The following is a 14999-nucleotide window of genomic DNA, read 5'->3' on the forward strand; positions in this document are numbered from 1 at the left end:
AAAACAATGTTTATCAGAATTTATTAAAGTATTATTTAATCCAAAGCGTTACACATTTCATCAACCTGTATCAGTCCAATAGGACGTCTGGCAAAAGAAAAAAGCTGACAATCACTTCTTGGTCTATTACTTTGGAAATATTTGACGGCGTTTGCACTGTTGAAGAAATTTCATACAATGTAAGACAATCTGGATAAATAAATACAGACTTTACAATATGTTACAAAACTAATGCGCTTTCTGTGTCGCATTTCAGGTTAAACAAAACTACAGCACTCAACTCTGCAGTGCTTTATCCAAACAAACAACCCTGAGGATTCAGACCTGGTGGATAAACGGAACTGAATCCAACCACAAGCACAGTCTTTGGAAAAATCCCATTTGGATCATATTTCAGATCTAATCATTTTGTTTGAGTGTCCAATTTAAAATACTGCCCTGCTGTTTAACTGAAAATGAAGACAAATACTTCATGTTAATGCAACAGTTCACATGCATACAAAAACGAATGAAGCACTCTAAATGAAGGTATTCTGACAAAAAATTTGTTCTATAAAGCTTTTCCCAACCAAGCAGTTGCTCCGAAAAACGTGGCGGAACATGGTCAGGTCAGGTCAGGTCAACTGGCGTCCTCCTGTTGATCACCGATGTCTCTAAAGAGCGGATGCTGCAGAGCCGCAGCAGCAGTTACTCTTGTTGCTGGGTTCAAATCCAGAAGTTTGTCCAGTAGGTCATAGACATCATCAGGAACACTGTCCCAACCGGTCCCCTGGAACGCTGCAGTGTTTTCGGGTGACTGGGAGGCAGACTGGCTGCTCTGATTCTTAGCAGGTCCTGTGCTTTCCTGCTTGATTTCTGCAGGGTGACGAGTGGCCTGAAACTCGGCGGGCAGCGAATCCTTTCCACATGGTCGGACGCCTCTCAGGGTCTCGCAGAGGATCCTCAGGTCCAGCGGAGGAAGCTCACGGCTGCACACTATGGCTTTCCCTGCGCGCATGCAACAGTTAAATCAGTCAAGCTGAACAGTTTTCAGAATAACCAACCATTTCAAGCCATGGATTAGCAGGAAATGGATTAGTATAGGACTGGAGTCCAACAGTGGACACCGGGTGCACCATGGAGTTACATTTTTTGTGCCATATTATGTAACTGAATTGTTCAAACTCACCAGCATGTTCACGTTTCACAACCCTTGCCTGCCTGCACTAATCTCCTTATTAATGTGTGCAACAATATGGAGCGTCATCACGGAAATACATTGAACATGACAACTGAGGGAGCTCCCATCGTCTGATCACACCCCCTATTATTACCGTCACACTGCAGATTCATACTGGATTAAAATCACTCCACAATTATTACCGTCAGACTGTAAAACTACACACACTGCAGATTCATACTGGATTAAAATCACTCGACAATTATTACAGTCAGACTGTAAAACTACACACTGCAGATTCATACTGGATTAAAATCACTCCACAATTATTACCATCAGACTGTAAAACTACACACACTGCAGATTCATACTGGATTAATATCACTCCACAATTATTACAGTCAGACTGTAAAACTACACACTGCATATTCATACGGGATTAAAATCACTCCACAATTATTACTGACAGACTGTAAAACTACACGCTGCAGATTCATACTGGATTAAAATCACTCCACAATTATTACCATCAGACTGTAAAACTACACACACTGCAGATTCATACTGGATTAATATCACTCCACAATTATTACAGTCAGACTGTAAAACTACACACTGCATATTCATACGGGATTAAAATCACTCCACAATTATTACTGACAGACTGTAAAACTACACGCTGCAGATTCATACTGGATTAAAATCACTCCACAATTATTACAGTCAGACTGTAAATCCACACACTGCAGATTCATACTGGATTAAAATCACTCCACAATTATTACCGTCAGACTGTAAAACTACACACTGCAGATTCATACTGGATTAAAATCACTCCACAATTATTACAGTCAGACTGTAAATCCACACGCTGCAGATTCATACTGGATTAATATCACTCCACAATTATTACAGTCAGACTGTAAAACTACACGCTGCAGATTCATACTGGATTAAAATCGCTCCACAATTATTACAGTCAGACTGTAAAACTACACACTGCAGATTCATACTGGATTAATATCACTCCACAATTATTACAGTCAGACTGTAAAACTACACACTGCAGATTCACACTGGATTAAAATCGCTCCACAATTATTACAGTCAGACTGTAAAACTACACACTGCAGATTCATACTGGATTAAAATCACTCCACAATTATTACAGTCAGACTGTAAATCCACACGCTGCAGATTCATACTGGATTAATATCACTCCACAATTATTACAGTCAGACTGTAAAACTACACACTGCAGATTCATACTGGATTAAAATCACTCCACAATTATTACCGTCAGACTGTAAAACTACACACACTGCAGATTCATACTGGATTAATATCACTCCACAATTATTACCGTCAGACTGTAAAACTACACGCTGCAGATTCATACTGGATTAATATCACTCCACAATTATTACAGTCAGACTGTAAAACTACACACTGCAGATTCATACTGGATTAATATCACTCCACAATTATTACCGTCAGACTGTAAAACTACACACTGCAGATTCATACTGGATTAATATCACTCCACAATTATTACCGTCAGACTGTAAAACTACACACTGCAGATTCATACTGGATTAATATCACTCCACAATTATTACCGTCAGACTGTAATACTACACACTGCAGATTCATACTGGATTAAAATCATGGATCCAGCTTCTCTCCTTAAATCCAGCTTGAATAGAACTTAAATAGAACTTGAATAGAACCCTGAAGACAGCACGTTCTTACCAAATTTTTTTGCAGCTTGTATTGTTTCCCTGGAACCACGAATAGTCATGATTTGAGTCAAGGCCATCAGGTCATCGCTGGCTTTGAAAAATGGATACCTGCCACTCAGAAGTGAGAGCAGAATAACACCTGCTGACCAAACATCAATAGCTGCAGAAGAAAGACAGAAAGTCTCCATATGAATCAGTTTAACAACTTTGGACATAAGCGTGCAGAATATGTTACTTCCTATACTAACACATGTGGTACTTGAATGATGTTATACCTGTTCCTTGATTGGGGCACTTCGTCAGAACTTCAGGAGCTCTGAAGCCTGGGGTACCTGCTCTAGGAGCCACCTGCTGTTTCCTGTAGAGCACGAATACTGTTATAGGGGAATTCCACCAAATTTCCAAAACTGCCACATAATTAAATGGTTAATATGTGAACAGAGTCATTCAGAGTATCTTGAAGTGAAATGTTCCACTGTAGAGGAACCTACTGAGTCAGAATTGTTCACAGTGGTGGTGATAGGATCCAAGACACTGTTATACAATAATCCTGAGATGAGGATTAAGCTTAAAATATAAACACAGATCAGGCATAACATCTTTGTTTCTACACTCATTGTCCATCTTATCAGCTCCACTTACTGTATAGCTGCCCTTTGTAGTTCTACAGTTACAGACTGTAGTCCATCTGTTTCTCTGATACTCTGTTACCCTGTTCTTCAGTGGTCAGGACCCCCATGGACCCTCACAGAGCAGGTACTATTTGGGTGGTGGGTCATTCTCAGCACTGCAGTAACACTGACGTGGTGGTATGTTAGTGTGCGTTGTGCTGGTAAGAGTGGATCAGAAACAGCAGTGCTGCTGGAGTTTTTAAACACCTCAGTGTCGCTGCTGGACTGAGAACAGTCCACCAACCAAAAATATCCAGCCAACAGCGTCCTGTGATCACTGATGAAGGACTAGAGGATTTTTTACAGATTTGCCATTATTTTACTATCAACATTATTTAAGGTACCAAAAAACAGTAATAATTCACCTCAAATGCCAATTTTCCATTCTTTTTTCTTTAACCAAGACATGAACTGTGTTCTGGAGATCAATGTATGGTGAATATAAAAGGACAGTAGGGAGGAAATCTTGGAAGTAATCATAAAATAAATGTGACAGTTTAATAATATTATTTAGATCCATTTTCATAGAATTAATAACTGGGCAGAATATTGTAAAAAAGGGTTAATGCTCTTTTTGTACAGCACCCTGTGCCTCCAGCATAAACACCGCGGAGCAACACGCAGTGCTACATTTTTAAAATTTCATGTTTAGAAATGATGAACAACAATGATGTAATAACATTTTTCTCCAGTTAACCACATGTTCAAGTTTTCTCCGAGTAAGATATTTGGTTCAGTTCTCAAGTCATTTGTTTTTGTTTTCTAATCCCTTCTGCTATTTAACAGTAATCTGGGTGCTGTTCTTCTCAGGCAGGGTGTTTTACCTGGACAGGCAGATGTTGCAGATGCGGTCAGTCATGTGGCAGCTGCAGGTGAGTGACGGGTTAAGGGAGGCAGCTTTTGGCTTCTGGCTGGTCACTGCGGGTCTCGTGGGAAGAGCGCGCCGTTTAGAGGACACAAACTTGCGTCCAATGACATCATCAGCTTTTGCTGGTTTTAACAGGTGTTCCTGAAATCAACACATTTGGAGGTGAAGTGCAGCCTGTAACACGCTGTGAAACAATTCAGGTGTACGCAACAATTTAGGTGCCCCAGGCAACGTCCATGGCATGTTTTTCTAAATGACCACATCCTCTACAGAGAGCGCTTCTGCACATTTTAATGCATACCTGCTGTTTATTTGGCAACTTTTTGGAACATATTATGGATGATTCAGATTTGCCAGAATGAAAAATAAACAAAATTAAAAATAAATGACTCATTAAATTAATATAAGAATTAGAATGGCAAAGAATAATTATGATAGAATATAAATATACATTAAAATGAATATATTAATAAATAAAACCTTACATGAATTAAAATATCAGCATTTACTTTTATCTATTTTTTTGTACTTGTTTATTAACATTTTTTTCCATTTATTTCCATAACTATTCATTTCTATATTTATGAATTTCCCTATTTATTTCTGTATTTCCTTGTCCTTTTTATGCTAATAAAGGGGCTGTCACAGCGTCTTAATATTCCTGTTGGTTGATCGATATCAGATTCTGTAGATCGACTGTGCATGTCTTGCTCTGTCAGCGGTAACTAAGGACAAGACAGTACAGTAAAGGCGTCTTACAGGCAGCAGACAGCCTGAGATCTGAGAGTCTCGGCTGATCTGGCTGAAAATGCAGGTACAGATAGTGCTCAGAACTTTGGAGGAGGTGGTTCGTCGTCTTTTTCTGCAAAATTCAGATCACACCCAGACATTAGGACGCCCTTTTCACATACGGCCTGTGGAGGCCATCGAAAGTTATTCATCGGCAGGTCTGTCTGTCCGTGACGCTGCAGTTCTTTATGGAGCAGAGTGAAAGACCAGTTTGATCAGCTCTTCTCCTCCTGGTCTTAATTGCTAAGCCTGAATGTGAAAAACATGCCCCCTCATTATCATATGAACGAAGAAATACAGAAATAAACAAATAAATGAATGACTGAAAATGAATATATGAATCAATAAAAGAGAACTGTTAAAAATACAGATAAAAATATAAAAACAGCAAGAACAAAATAATACAGAAATAAATTAAGAGAAATTTTATATTATATATATATATATATATATATATATATGCAGAAAACTGAAATGTGCATCGTTACAATCAAAATAAGCAAAATATTATTTATTTAGTTGTTTTTATTTATTGATTCATTTACCGAGCCATTTATTTATTTATTTTGGCAAATCTGGTCCTCTATACATACTGGAAAAGATGAAATATTAAAAAAGGCCTGAGCAAAAGGTTTTGCACTTTTTTTTTTTTTTTTTACATTTTTCTCAAAATGTTTAAAAAGAAAGAAAAAGAAAATCTTCAAAATTTGCTGACAAATGTCTCATTTAAGTGAGTTCACTTCTTTTCACTCATTTGGCTGAGGGTGTTCAGTTGTTTGCATCCTACCACATGACCATAGGACTATTACCGTATATTAATCAAATGGCCATGTCTTATTATTAATAAACAAGAGGAACATAAAGTCACCAACCTCTACCTTATCTGCTGGGTTCTTTGCAGCGTTTACATTGTTGAGGTTTCTCTCCCCAAATACAGAACGGGATGTTTTACAGAGTCCCATCAGCTCCTAACAGACAGAGGAATGTCAGTACAGCTGTAAGGAGGAGACAGTCAAACACTTTAACCCAAATGAAATCTTTCACAAGGAAAAATGTGGTTTAACCCTTAGAAGTTGCAGTTATTTTATGGCGATAACAATCATGCTGTAATTGTATATGAATTATTTCTCTCCCTTAGAGGAGATATGTTACTATGATTTCAATTTAACTGCTGCTTTACAATATTTTTATATCTTACAGTATAAATTACTGTTCAAAGGTTTGGAATCAATGTTTTCCAAAATATAAAACCACTCCGAATGCAGATGTTTAACTACGTAGTTGGTGTAAAGGTGTTTAAAAAAAAACATAAAAGTAGATGTAGATGACTAAAAATAACTACGAGCATCAAGCTGTAGAACATCAAGATTGAAGTTATAATAAAATTAATACTCAAATACAGCAGTGATAAAATCGTGTGGTAGGCATCTTCATAAAAAGGTCACTGAAAGTAGATCATTTAAAATCCCTGAAACACTAAATAAAACATCTGAAATACTTTTCCGGGTCTAGTTTATAAGCTTTAAATCTAATATATAGTGTTTTTGTCATTTCTTGACATCGAAACTGAAAAAAAAATCCAGACTTTAATGTAAATCTAATGCACCTATAGTGTAATTAAATACATAATTATGTAATCCTATTTTAATAGTAAAAAAAAAGAAATAACATCTCAACTTCTAGGTGTTTGATTTGACACATTTTTCCCACACCGTGACCCAGAAAACCCCACCATACTAGAAGAAGTGAGTATTTAGGAAAGCTGTGCCGGGCAGACACCTTGTTGTGTTTGTGGCGTAAGGGTGGACAGGGTCTTTTGGCTGCTGTTCTTGTGGAAGCGTGAGGTGCAGGTGCGTTGGGAGGTAAAGGTATCAGTGCCCGTTTCCCCTGTGATTCCTCAGATTTGCCTGCAGACCCACCACCTTTCTGGGCCTTATGAGATTTCACCACCTTCAGTAGCTCGATCTGAGTGTCAGGAGTTCCCTGAGCGAGGCCAAAATCCACCAGCGCATACCTGAGTCAACAGAAAAGAAAATTACTGAACGTTATTCTAGTCGTATCTAATATCTAACCATTTAGTTACCCTTAAAGCACTAGCAACAGTGTTAAGCTTCTATGCGACTTGAATGTGAGCAGTGTGTGACCAGTAATATATGAACAGCACAAGAGTGAAGATGCACTGGTGTAAGTGTTCCCAATGTGTCAGCAAACCGTCTGCGTGACTCGCCTTGAAGCATTAAGTTCGTTGGTACATACGCTCTCAAAAATAGGTAGTAAACTGCCACTGGACCCCTCTTTTCACAGGGGTGGTTCCCTCAAGGCTCCATCTCAGTACCTTCAGTCAGGGAGCATAACTGAACCATCATCCACTGAAATGATGTTCTAAGCTGGACTGACTCCACACACCCCGCCTCGCCTCGCCTCCAGGCTTTTACTCTACTGCTCTGTTTTAAATCATTCGGTTATGAAAAGGAACAAATACCAACTTTTCACCTGGAAAAACTGATTTAAGCTTCACAATCAGACCTTAAAGCCACTGCTGTATAATATAAAGTACAGTATAAATAAATTCACAGCTTCCAAAATAATAATCGACTAAAAACTAAAAAGCTTTAGTTTTTCAGAAAATAACAAAACGTAAAACAGTAATTCAAAAACTAAAGAATATAAAAAGGAACAATTAAAATCTACAATAACACAGAGTGACAGGAAATGCTCATATCCTCCCATTTCTGCAGAACTGTGTTTGCGTAGTACATCTAGACTGGATAGCTGTTAGATGTAAGAACAGATATTAGCAGTTCACCAGCACGCGGTTACAGTAACTGTACAACCAAATCTGATACGCACTTTCTCCCCCGTCGGTTGTACAGGAAGTTTGTTGGTTTGATGTCACGGTGGATGATGCCGAACTTGTGGATGTGTTTCAGGGCTTTGAGCAATTGATAGATGTACAGCCGGACCTCCTCAAAACTCAGCATGCCAACAATATCCTGGAGGGAAAAAAAGAAGATTTGGTGTAAAATAGATTATATTACATTAGTGCTGGGTAGTATAACCCCATTTCCAAAAAAGTTGGGATGCTGTGCAGAATGTAAATAAAAACAGGATGCAATGATGTGCAAATCATGTAAATCATACTTCTAAAGGAAAACACTATAAAGACAACAGATCAAATGTTGAAATTTTGAATTTGATGCCAACAACATGTTCCAAAAAAGCTGGGACGGGGGCCTGTTTACCGCTGTGTTTCATCCCCTCTTCTTTAACAGCACTCTAAGTGTTTGGGAACTGAGGAGTTGCTGTAGTTCTGAAAGTGAAATGTTTTCTGTTTGATACAGGATTTCAGCTGCTCGTCAGTTCAGGGTCTCGTTTATTATTTTTCATTTCATAATGCACCAAATGTTTTCAGTGGTGAACGGTCTGGATGCAGGCAGGTCAGTTTAGCACCCAGACTCTTAATACGGAGCAATGCTGCTGTAATACATGCAGAATGCGGTTTGACATCGTCTGGCTGAAGTAATCAAGGCCTTCCCTGAAAAAGACGTCATCTGGATGGCAGCATATCGAAGAAAACCTCGTATCTCCATTTTTTTTTACATTTTCCAGTTTTTGACATAATATGAAAGTATATGTTGCCCTTTACACTGTGTGTAATTTCATGATGAATGGATTAAAAGAAATGACCCAAAATCACTTAAAAAGAATTCTGTTTCCATTGACTTACATTGAAAGTAAAGTAGGTTTTAACCTTCTACTGTAAAGTTACCATTTTTGAGATACAAAGTTTTCTCCCGACAACAGCGATATGTTGCCAAAACATATATATAGTTCAGCATTAATGGTGCCTTCACAGATGTGTACGTCAAACATGCCATGTCCACTAATACCCCCTAAAAAATCATGAAAAATGACTTTTGAACTGTGCACTGATAACAAGCTGTGTGGTCTTTAGCCCGGAGGACACAGTGTCTATGATTTCCAAAAAGAAGTTCAAATGTTAATTTGTGGACCACAGGACACGTTTCCACCTCCTCTCAGTCCATTTTAAGTGACCTCAGGCCCAGAGAAGGTGGCAGCGTTTCTGGATCCTGTTTATATTTGGTTTCTTCTTTGCGTTTTAGAGTTTTAACTTGCATTTGTGGATGCAGTGATGAACTGTGTTCACAGACGGTGGTTTTCAGAAGTGTTTGAGCCCATGCAGTGATTTCCATTACAGAATCATGTCTGTTTTTAATGCAGTGCTGCCTGAGGGCCCAAAGATCACGGCCAGCAAATACTGGTTTTTGGTCTTGTCCCTTACATACAGAAATTCTCTGAGTCATTTAATGATATTATGTACCGCAGACGATGAAAAGCAAAAGTTCTTTGCTATTTTATGTTGATAAACGTTATTCTTGAACTGTTGCACTATTTGACAGTGCAGCCTTTCACAGTGTGAACCCCTCCTAATCTTCACTTCTGAAAGACTCCGCCTCTTTTATACGCAATCATGTTACTGACCTGCTGCCAGTCAACCACCGGGTGTTCTTTTAGCATTACACAACATTACCAGCCTTTTGTTGCCCCTGTCCCAACTTTTTTTGGAACGTGTTGTTGGCATCAAATTCAAAATGTGCAAATATTTTTCAAAAAAAGAATAAAATTTCTCAGTTTCAACATTTAATGTGTTGCCTTTGTACTGTTTTGCAGATGAGCTGTCGTCTCTGACTTTACATCTACAAGGTGGACCGACAAGGTAGGAGTGCCTAATAGAGTGGTCAGTCAGTAGACACAGGGGTCCATGGGGGTCCTGACCACTGAACAACAGGGTAAAAGGGGGTTATCAGAGAAACAGATGGACTACAGTCTGTAACCGTAGAACTACAAAGTGCACCAATATAGTAAGAAGAGCTGATAATGGACAATGAGCGTAGAAACAAGGAGATGGCCATAATGTCATGCCTGACAGGTGTATATTTGCATTTTGGTTAACTTGAAAATGAAAAAGCAGGGGGAAATGAAAAAAGTAAATCACCAGCAGGTGGTGCTGACTTTTGTTTCCATTTGCCTTTTTATTCTGACACTTAAAGCGCGTCCACGCTGAAAACTGAATCACAGTCACTTTGCTGCTGATTAAAGCCTGTTTAAGGGATAAACAGTGTTTAGATAGAAGATGGTCATATTAAAATGTACTGTATAGCAATCATAGGACACTTACCACAAAAGGTTGGTGCTCCACATAGGGCATAACAATCACCACATGGTGGTCCTTTCTGAAGCAGTAAGTGACACCCATCACATTTTCCTTACCGCTGTAAAACAAACAAACTAGGCCATTCACTATTGATTGTTTTTCAAACAGGCCACACAACAAAAACAGACTTAACTAAACAGTAAAGTACAGTACAGAATAACTTGCTGGAAAAAAGATGAACTAGAAAGAATTTTAAAAGGCTTAATTACAGAAAACACTATATAAACATACAAATATGTGAATGGATGTGTCCATGAGGCTGTTTCTTACTGTAAGAGAGAACAATTAAAAATGCAAAATACGCATTACCATTAGGGAAAATGACTAATAATTAATGCTAATTAATAACTAATGAACTAATCATTGTCCATAAACTTTTATTCGCGCAATCATGACGGCCAATCAATCAAGCTGTTAAGCTTTTCCTTAAAGGGGAATTCCACCTATTTTTATAGATTTTTTGTATAATTAAACGGTCAAGATGTGGTGTGAAATGTTCTGTTCTAGAGAAACGTACCAAGCCAGAACAGTTCAAAGTGGTGGTGATAGGAACTAGACATCCACCTCTAAAAGCCCGCCCACAAAGCTATTATATGAAACGGTTATGAATACACTTCCTAAATCATATCTTTAAAAGACATTTATGGTGGAGAGATATCTGCAGGACATATGAGTCAAAATAACCCCCAATTTGCAAATTTATCACTATTTTACCATATTTGTTACATATATAAAGGGAAGAAACTCAGAAGATGTGTAGGTTCATTGGTGGTTCTGGATAGTAAATAAACTGGCTATATTTGTGTTGTAGTCATAGCGACCCCTGGTTCCGATCACCACCACTGTAAAGATATCCGAGTTGCTACAATCAGCCATTTCACATCAAACCACTCTGAATGACTTTGTTTACTTCCTAATTCTATAGAAACTGTAATGAAATTTGGTGGAATTTCCCTTTAACTCAAGCTACTGTGAGGAAAAACTCACCCAGCCACAGTTAGACACTGGAGTTCTGCAGCTATCCGCACCGGGTGGCTTGTAGGGATGAGATGCTTTAGTGCAAACTTTTCTCTCCTGCCGTTCGTCATCTGGGCTTCTCCAAGGTAGACTGAACTGAAGGTACCTAATGAAAAGAAGCACCACATACAGTATGAACATGTATCTCTGGGTGTAATCGATTCAGTTAACGGTCATGTGGCTGCAGATTGAAGAAAAATGTATCATTAATGAGAAAATGGTTTCTAGATTTTAGCTAATCCGATTAAAGACATTCCAATTGTAGATTAAATCCGAGATGTTTATGTTCACTTTACTCAACAATCTGATGGAAAATCCGTTTACATGCTCACTACAAGTAATTGGAGCCATAATTACACGCATACATAGAGAACCGCTTAGTGTAGACGTTACCACGACAACGAACATCATGTGAGTCTAGTCAGAGTGAGATGAGCAGCAGTGAGCAGTGCTTGTGGTTTTAACTGCTTTAAACTGATGACAGACTCAGGAAAACGTCCTTCACATGTCCTTATTAAAGAAGGCCGAGAGGAAGACGTCGTGTTCTGAGACGCATAAGCTGGACGTCCGTCCCACCGCCGTCTTTTAAAGATCAGAGCATGAACTTCGTCTCCTCTGCAGACCAGTTTCTGCTCCGCCGCGTTGAACGGTATAAACTCTCACTGTGACGCGACGCACATGCAGAACGGACTTAAACTTTCCGATAGGGAATGTAATTGGATATAGGAGTTTACAGTTATTATTCTTCTATTTAACGGATTATGTACAGGATTACCCACCTCGATCAATAGGATAGAAACTGTATTCCGAATGGCGTCAATCGGACTTGACCATTCCGACTAAAGGAATACATGGACGTGTTCTATTCTGATTGAGCTATTAGTCAGATTATTGAGCTGCATGTAAACGTGGCTAATGGGAAAGGATACAAGCATTAAAGGGCCCATGTCATGGAAAAACCAACATGCATAACTACTGTAAAGTACCAAACACACCATTAACTCCCCCGTCCATATAGTCCACATATGGAAATTAAGCTGCAAAAACAGCCCATTTTGAATTCACTGCTTAATGTTAGGTCATGAGAACCAACTCATTTACATACATTCAAACGACAGCAATTTAGCTCCACCCACTTTACAGCATTTTAAAAATGATTTTATCCATTTATTTTTTTTTTTAAACCTTTTCAACTCCTTGGGACCACCACTGGTTCCAAAACACATGTTCTCCATAACGTTCATACTCCATAAGCTCCATTCAGAAGCTGGGCGTCGTGTGAGGCTGTAGCTCTTCTCTCCAGTCTAATAGACGGTGACGTCATTTTAAACCCTTATAATAAAAGAAGCTGAACTTTGTTTTTCTACTGAAAGTCGACCCGTTTTTCCCCAAATCTGGGCTCTAAACTATAAACAGACGGCGTCTCTTCAGTGATCTGCTCTGGAAACATCACTTTTAGAAAACAACACAAAGGGCGGCGGAGATTTTTGGTCTTTCAGCAGGAAATTGTGAGCATATAGTGATGTGTAGATCAATAAAATATGTTCTGTTAATCTGAGGAGCGTTTACTAAATAAATAAATAGATAAAAATTTTTAAAAACTGCTTTCATTCTATGCAGTTACTGAATAATTTGCCTTGATTTGGTCACAAACTCAGATGGACAAACCAAAACATACCCTGGAGAATAAGAGGTTTAAAAAAATAAAATAATAAATAAAATGTGTTAATGCATTTTTGAGGGGGAAAAAAAAAAAAAAAAACACTGGACTGCTTCCTTGGACATGTCAGTGTGTTCACAAGCGCTCAGCTCCGAACCTTCTCCAATTTTGTCAGTAATCCGAAAGACTCTGGACAGCTGGGGCACAACTTCGTACAGATATTCAATGTCCATCTCGACATCTCCTGGACACAAACACAAACAAAAGCAAAACATGAGCAGCTGCAGAACAGCAGACAGATAACAGCGCATAAACGCCCTGCACCAAGTTTTAATGTAGTATTTAAAATCAAGTTTAACAGATATGTTAACGTTACTTTTCACTTTCTGGCGATTAATTTTTCCTCCGTTATCGTTATTATTGCTCTCTCCTCACATTTTGATGTGTAGGTTTTCTACATAGAACCATTTGCATGCTTAAATGGTTCTTCAGCTTGATGGAGAAGGTGTTGTGTACAGTCTTGTACAGAACCTTTTTGAAAACGGTTCTATATAGCACCAAAAAGGGTTCTTATAAGCTTCTAACAATACAAGAACTACTTCAATGAATGAAATGAATCCAAACAGAACTACTATTAAAGGCTTCTTTAATAAAGGGCATGGTTCTATTTAGAACCCTGTGGTGCACAGATGGTTCTCTGCATGAGAAATTGGTTCTCCAGACTGATGGAGAACGTGTTGTATAGGTTAAGTTAACAAAACGGGTTCTACTACTGTTACAACCCCAAGATACAGAACCACATACCACTTTGCCCTGCAAAGAACCATTTTAGCAGGACGTGGTTCTATATACTACTGAAGAACCTTATTTTAAGAGTGTATTACAGCAGAAAAGACGATAAACACGTTAACAGGGTAAGTTAGCGTTAGTCTTACTGGGGACTTTGCGTTTGTTCTCGGCTTCCTCGCCTTTGTCCAAAGTCTGCGCTGCTTCCATCGCCACACGTAGAGGATACCGCCTAAAAACTTCATAACAAAGTATTTTAGAATGATTTTAAACGTTTTTGCCGCCGTAATTCTGGGTTAACGGACTAAACAGGCGGGCTTAAAATAATCCCAGCCAGTCTCGGCTTATTAGCATCGATGCTAACCGTCATGAAATACGGTCTAAATACAAAACCAAACTTCGCAAACTTGAACAATTACCTGCTATAAAGACCTCCGCCACCAACAAAACACACAAAACCAACCTTCCCCGGCCTCTTTAGTGTCATACAGTAGCTGTGCTGTTATTAAAATGAGCTATAATATCGCTGAATATCAGATTTAAGAGTAAAAACATCGATTTATTCACAAACTTCAGTAAACAGGCACGGAAAAACCCGCTAAAACCGACGTCCACACCACGCGCTTTCAAAATAAAAGTTTATTGTTTAGGAAGGATTCACAGTCTGTTTTACTTAAATCTGAATATATATATCTGTATGTTTTATTTTTGCACATGACTATACTATATTCTATAGTATATTCTATATACTATAAGCTTCATACTACCAGGGGCGGATGGGCTCCCCCTCTAAGTCTGGGTTCCTCTCAGTGTTTCTCCCTCCTGCCCTGAGGGAGATTTTCCTGGAGACTCAAACCTGGATTTTCTTTTCTTTTCTTTCTGTAACACTCATTTTTCTGTAAAGCTGCTTTGTGACAACACCTGTTGTAAAAAAGCGTCATATAAATCAACTTGGCTTGCTTTAGAGGTCAAACTATTTCATATACCTGCATTAAAAATGTAATGTTTTCAACGATATAAAACCGCTTTGGTCTTACTTTTATAAATCAACGTGAACAAATATGCTTCTCC

General features: G+C 38.5%; 1 protein-coding gene across 3 annotated transcripts; it reads right to left on the bottom strand.

The window, feature by feature from the left end:
- Positions 1-4: 4 nt before the first annotated feature.
- Positions 5-14536, bottom strand: cdc7 (cell division cycle 7 homolog (S. cerevisiae)). Of its 3 annotated transcripts, none has more exons than XM_017712269.1 (12): positions 14348-14536; positions 14078-14167; positions 13300-13386; positions 11453-11588; positions 10430-10523; positions 8080-8222; positions 7180-7243; positions 6102-6197; positions 4397-4581; positions 3177-3259; positions 2912-3061; positions 5-987 (listed from the first exon to the last, which is right to left on the bottom strand). In XM_017712269.1, exons 2-12 carry the CDS (start codon positions 14136-14138, stop codon positions 620-622), a joined length of 1467 nt encoding a protein of 488 aa, XP_017567758.1. In that variant the 5' UTR covers positions 14139-14167; positions 14348-14536; the 3' UTR covers positions 5-619. The 3 variants fall into 3 exon arrangements, with proteins under 3 accessions (XP_017567758.1, XP_017567757.1, XP_017567756.1); XM_017712268.1 differs by having other exon boundaries at positions 6108-6197; positions 7009-7243; XM_017712267.1 differs by having other exon boundaries at positions 7009-7243.
- Between the last annotated feature and the right edge of the window lie 463 nt (positions 14537-14999).

This window comes from Pygocentrus nattereri, chromosome 19 (assembly GCF_015220715.1).
Source record: "Pygocentrus nattereri isolate fPygNat1 chromosome 19, fPygNat1.pri, whole genome shotgun sequence".
Taxonomy (NCBI): Eukaryota; Metazoa; Chordata; class Actinopteri; order Characiformes; family Serrasalmidae; genus Pygocentrus; species Pygocentrus nattereri.

Excerpts from the sequence above, each read along its gene's own strand:
- cdc7 (XM_017712267.1), bottom strand. The coding sequence starts at position 14,138 with ATGGAAGCAGCGCAGACTTTGGACAAAGGCGAGGAAGCCGAGAACAAA. Across the intron at positions 13,387-14,077 it reads GAACAAACGCAAAGTCCCCA|GAGATGTCGAGATGGACATT; the intron begins GTAAGACTAACG and ends GTTTGTGTCCAG. Across the intron at positions 3,062-3,176 it reads GTGCCCCAATCAAGGAACAG|CTATTGATGTTTGGTCAGCA; the intron begins GTATAACATCAT and ends TTTCTTCTGCAG.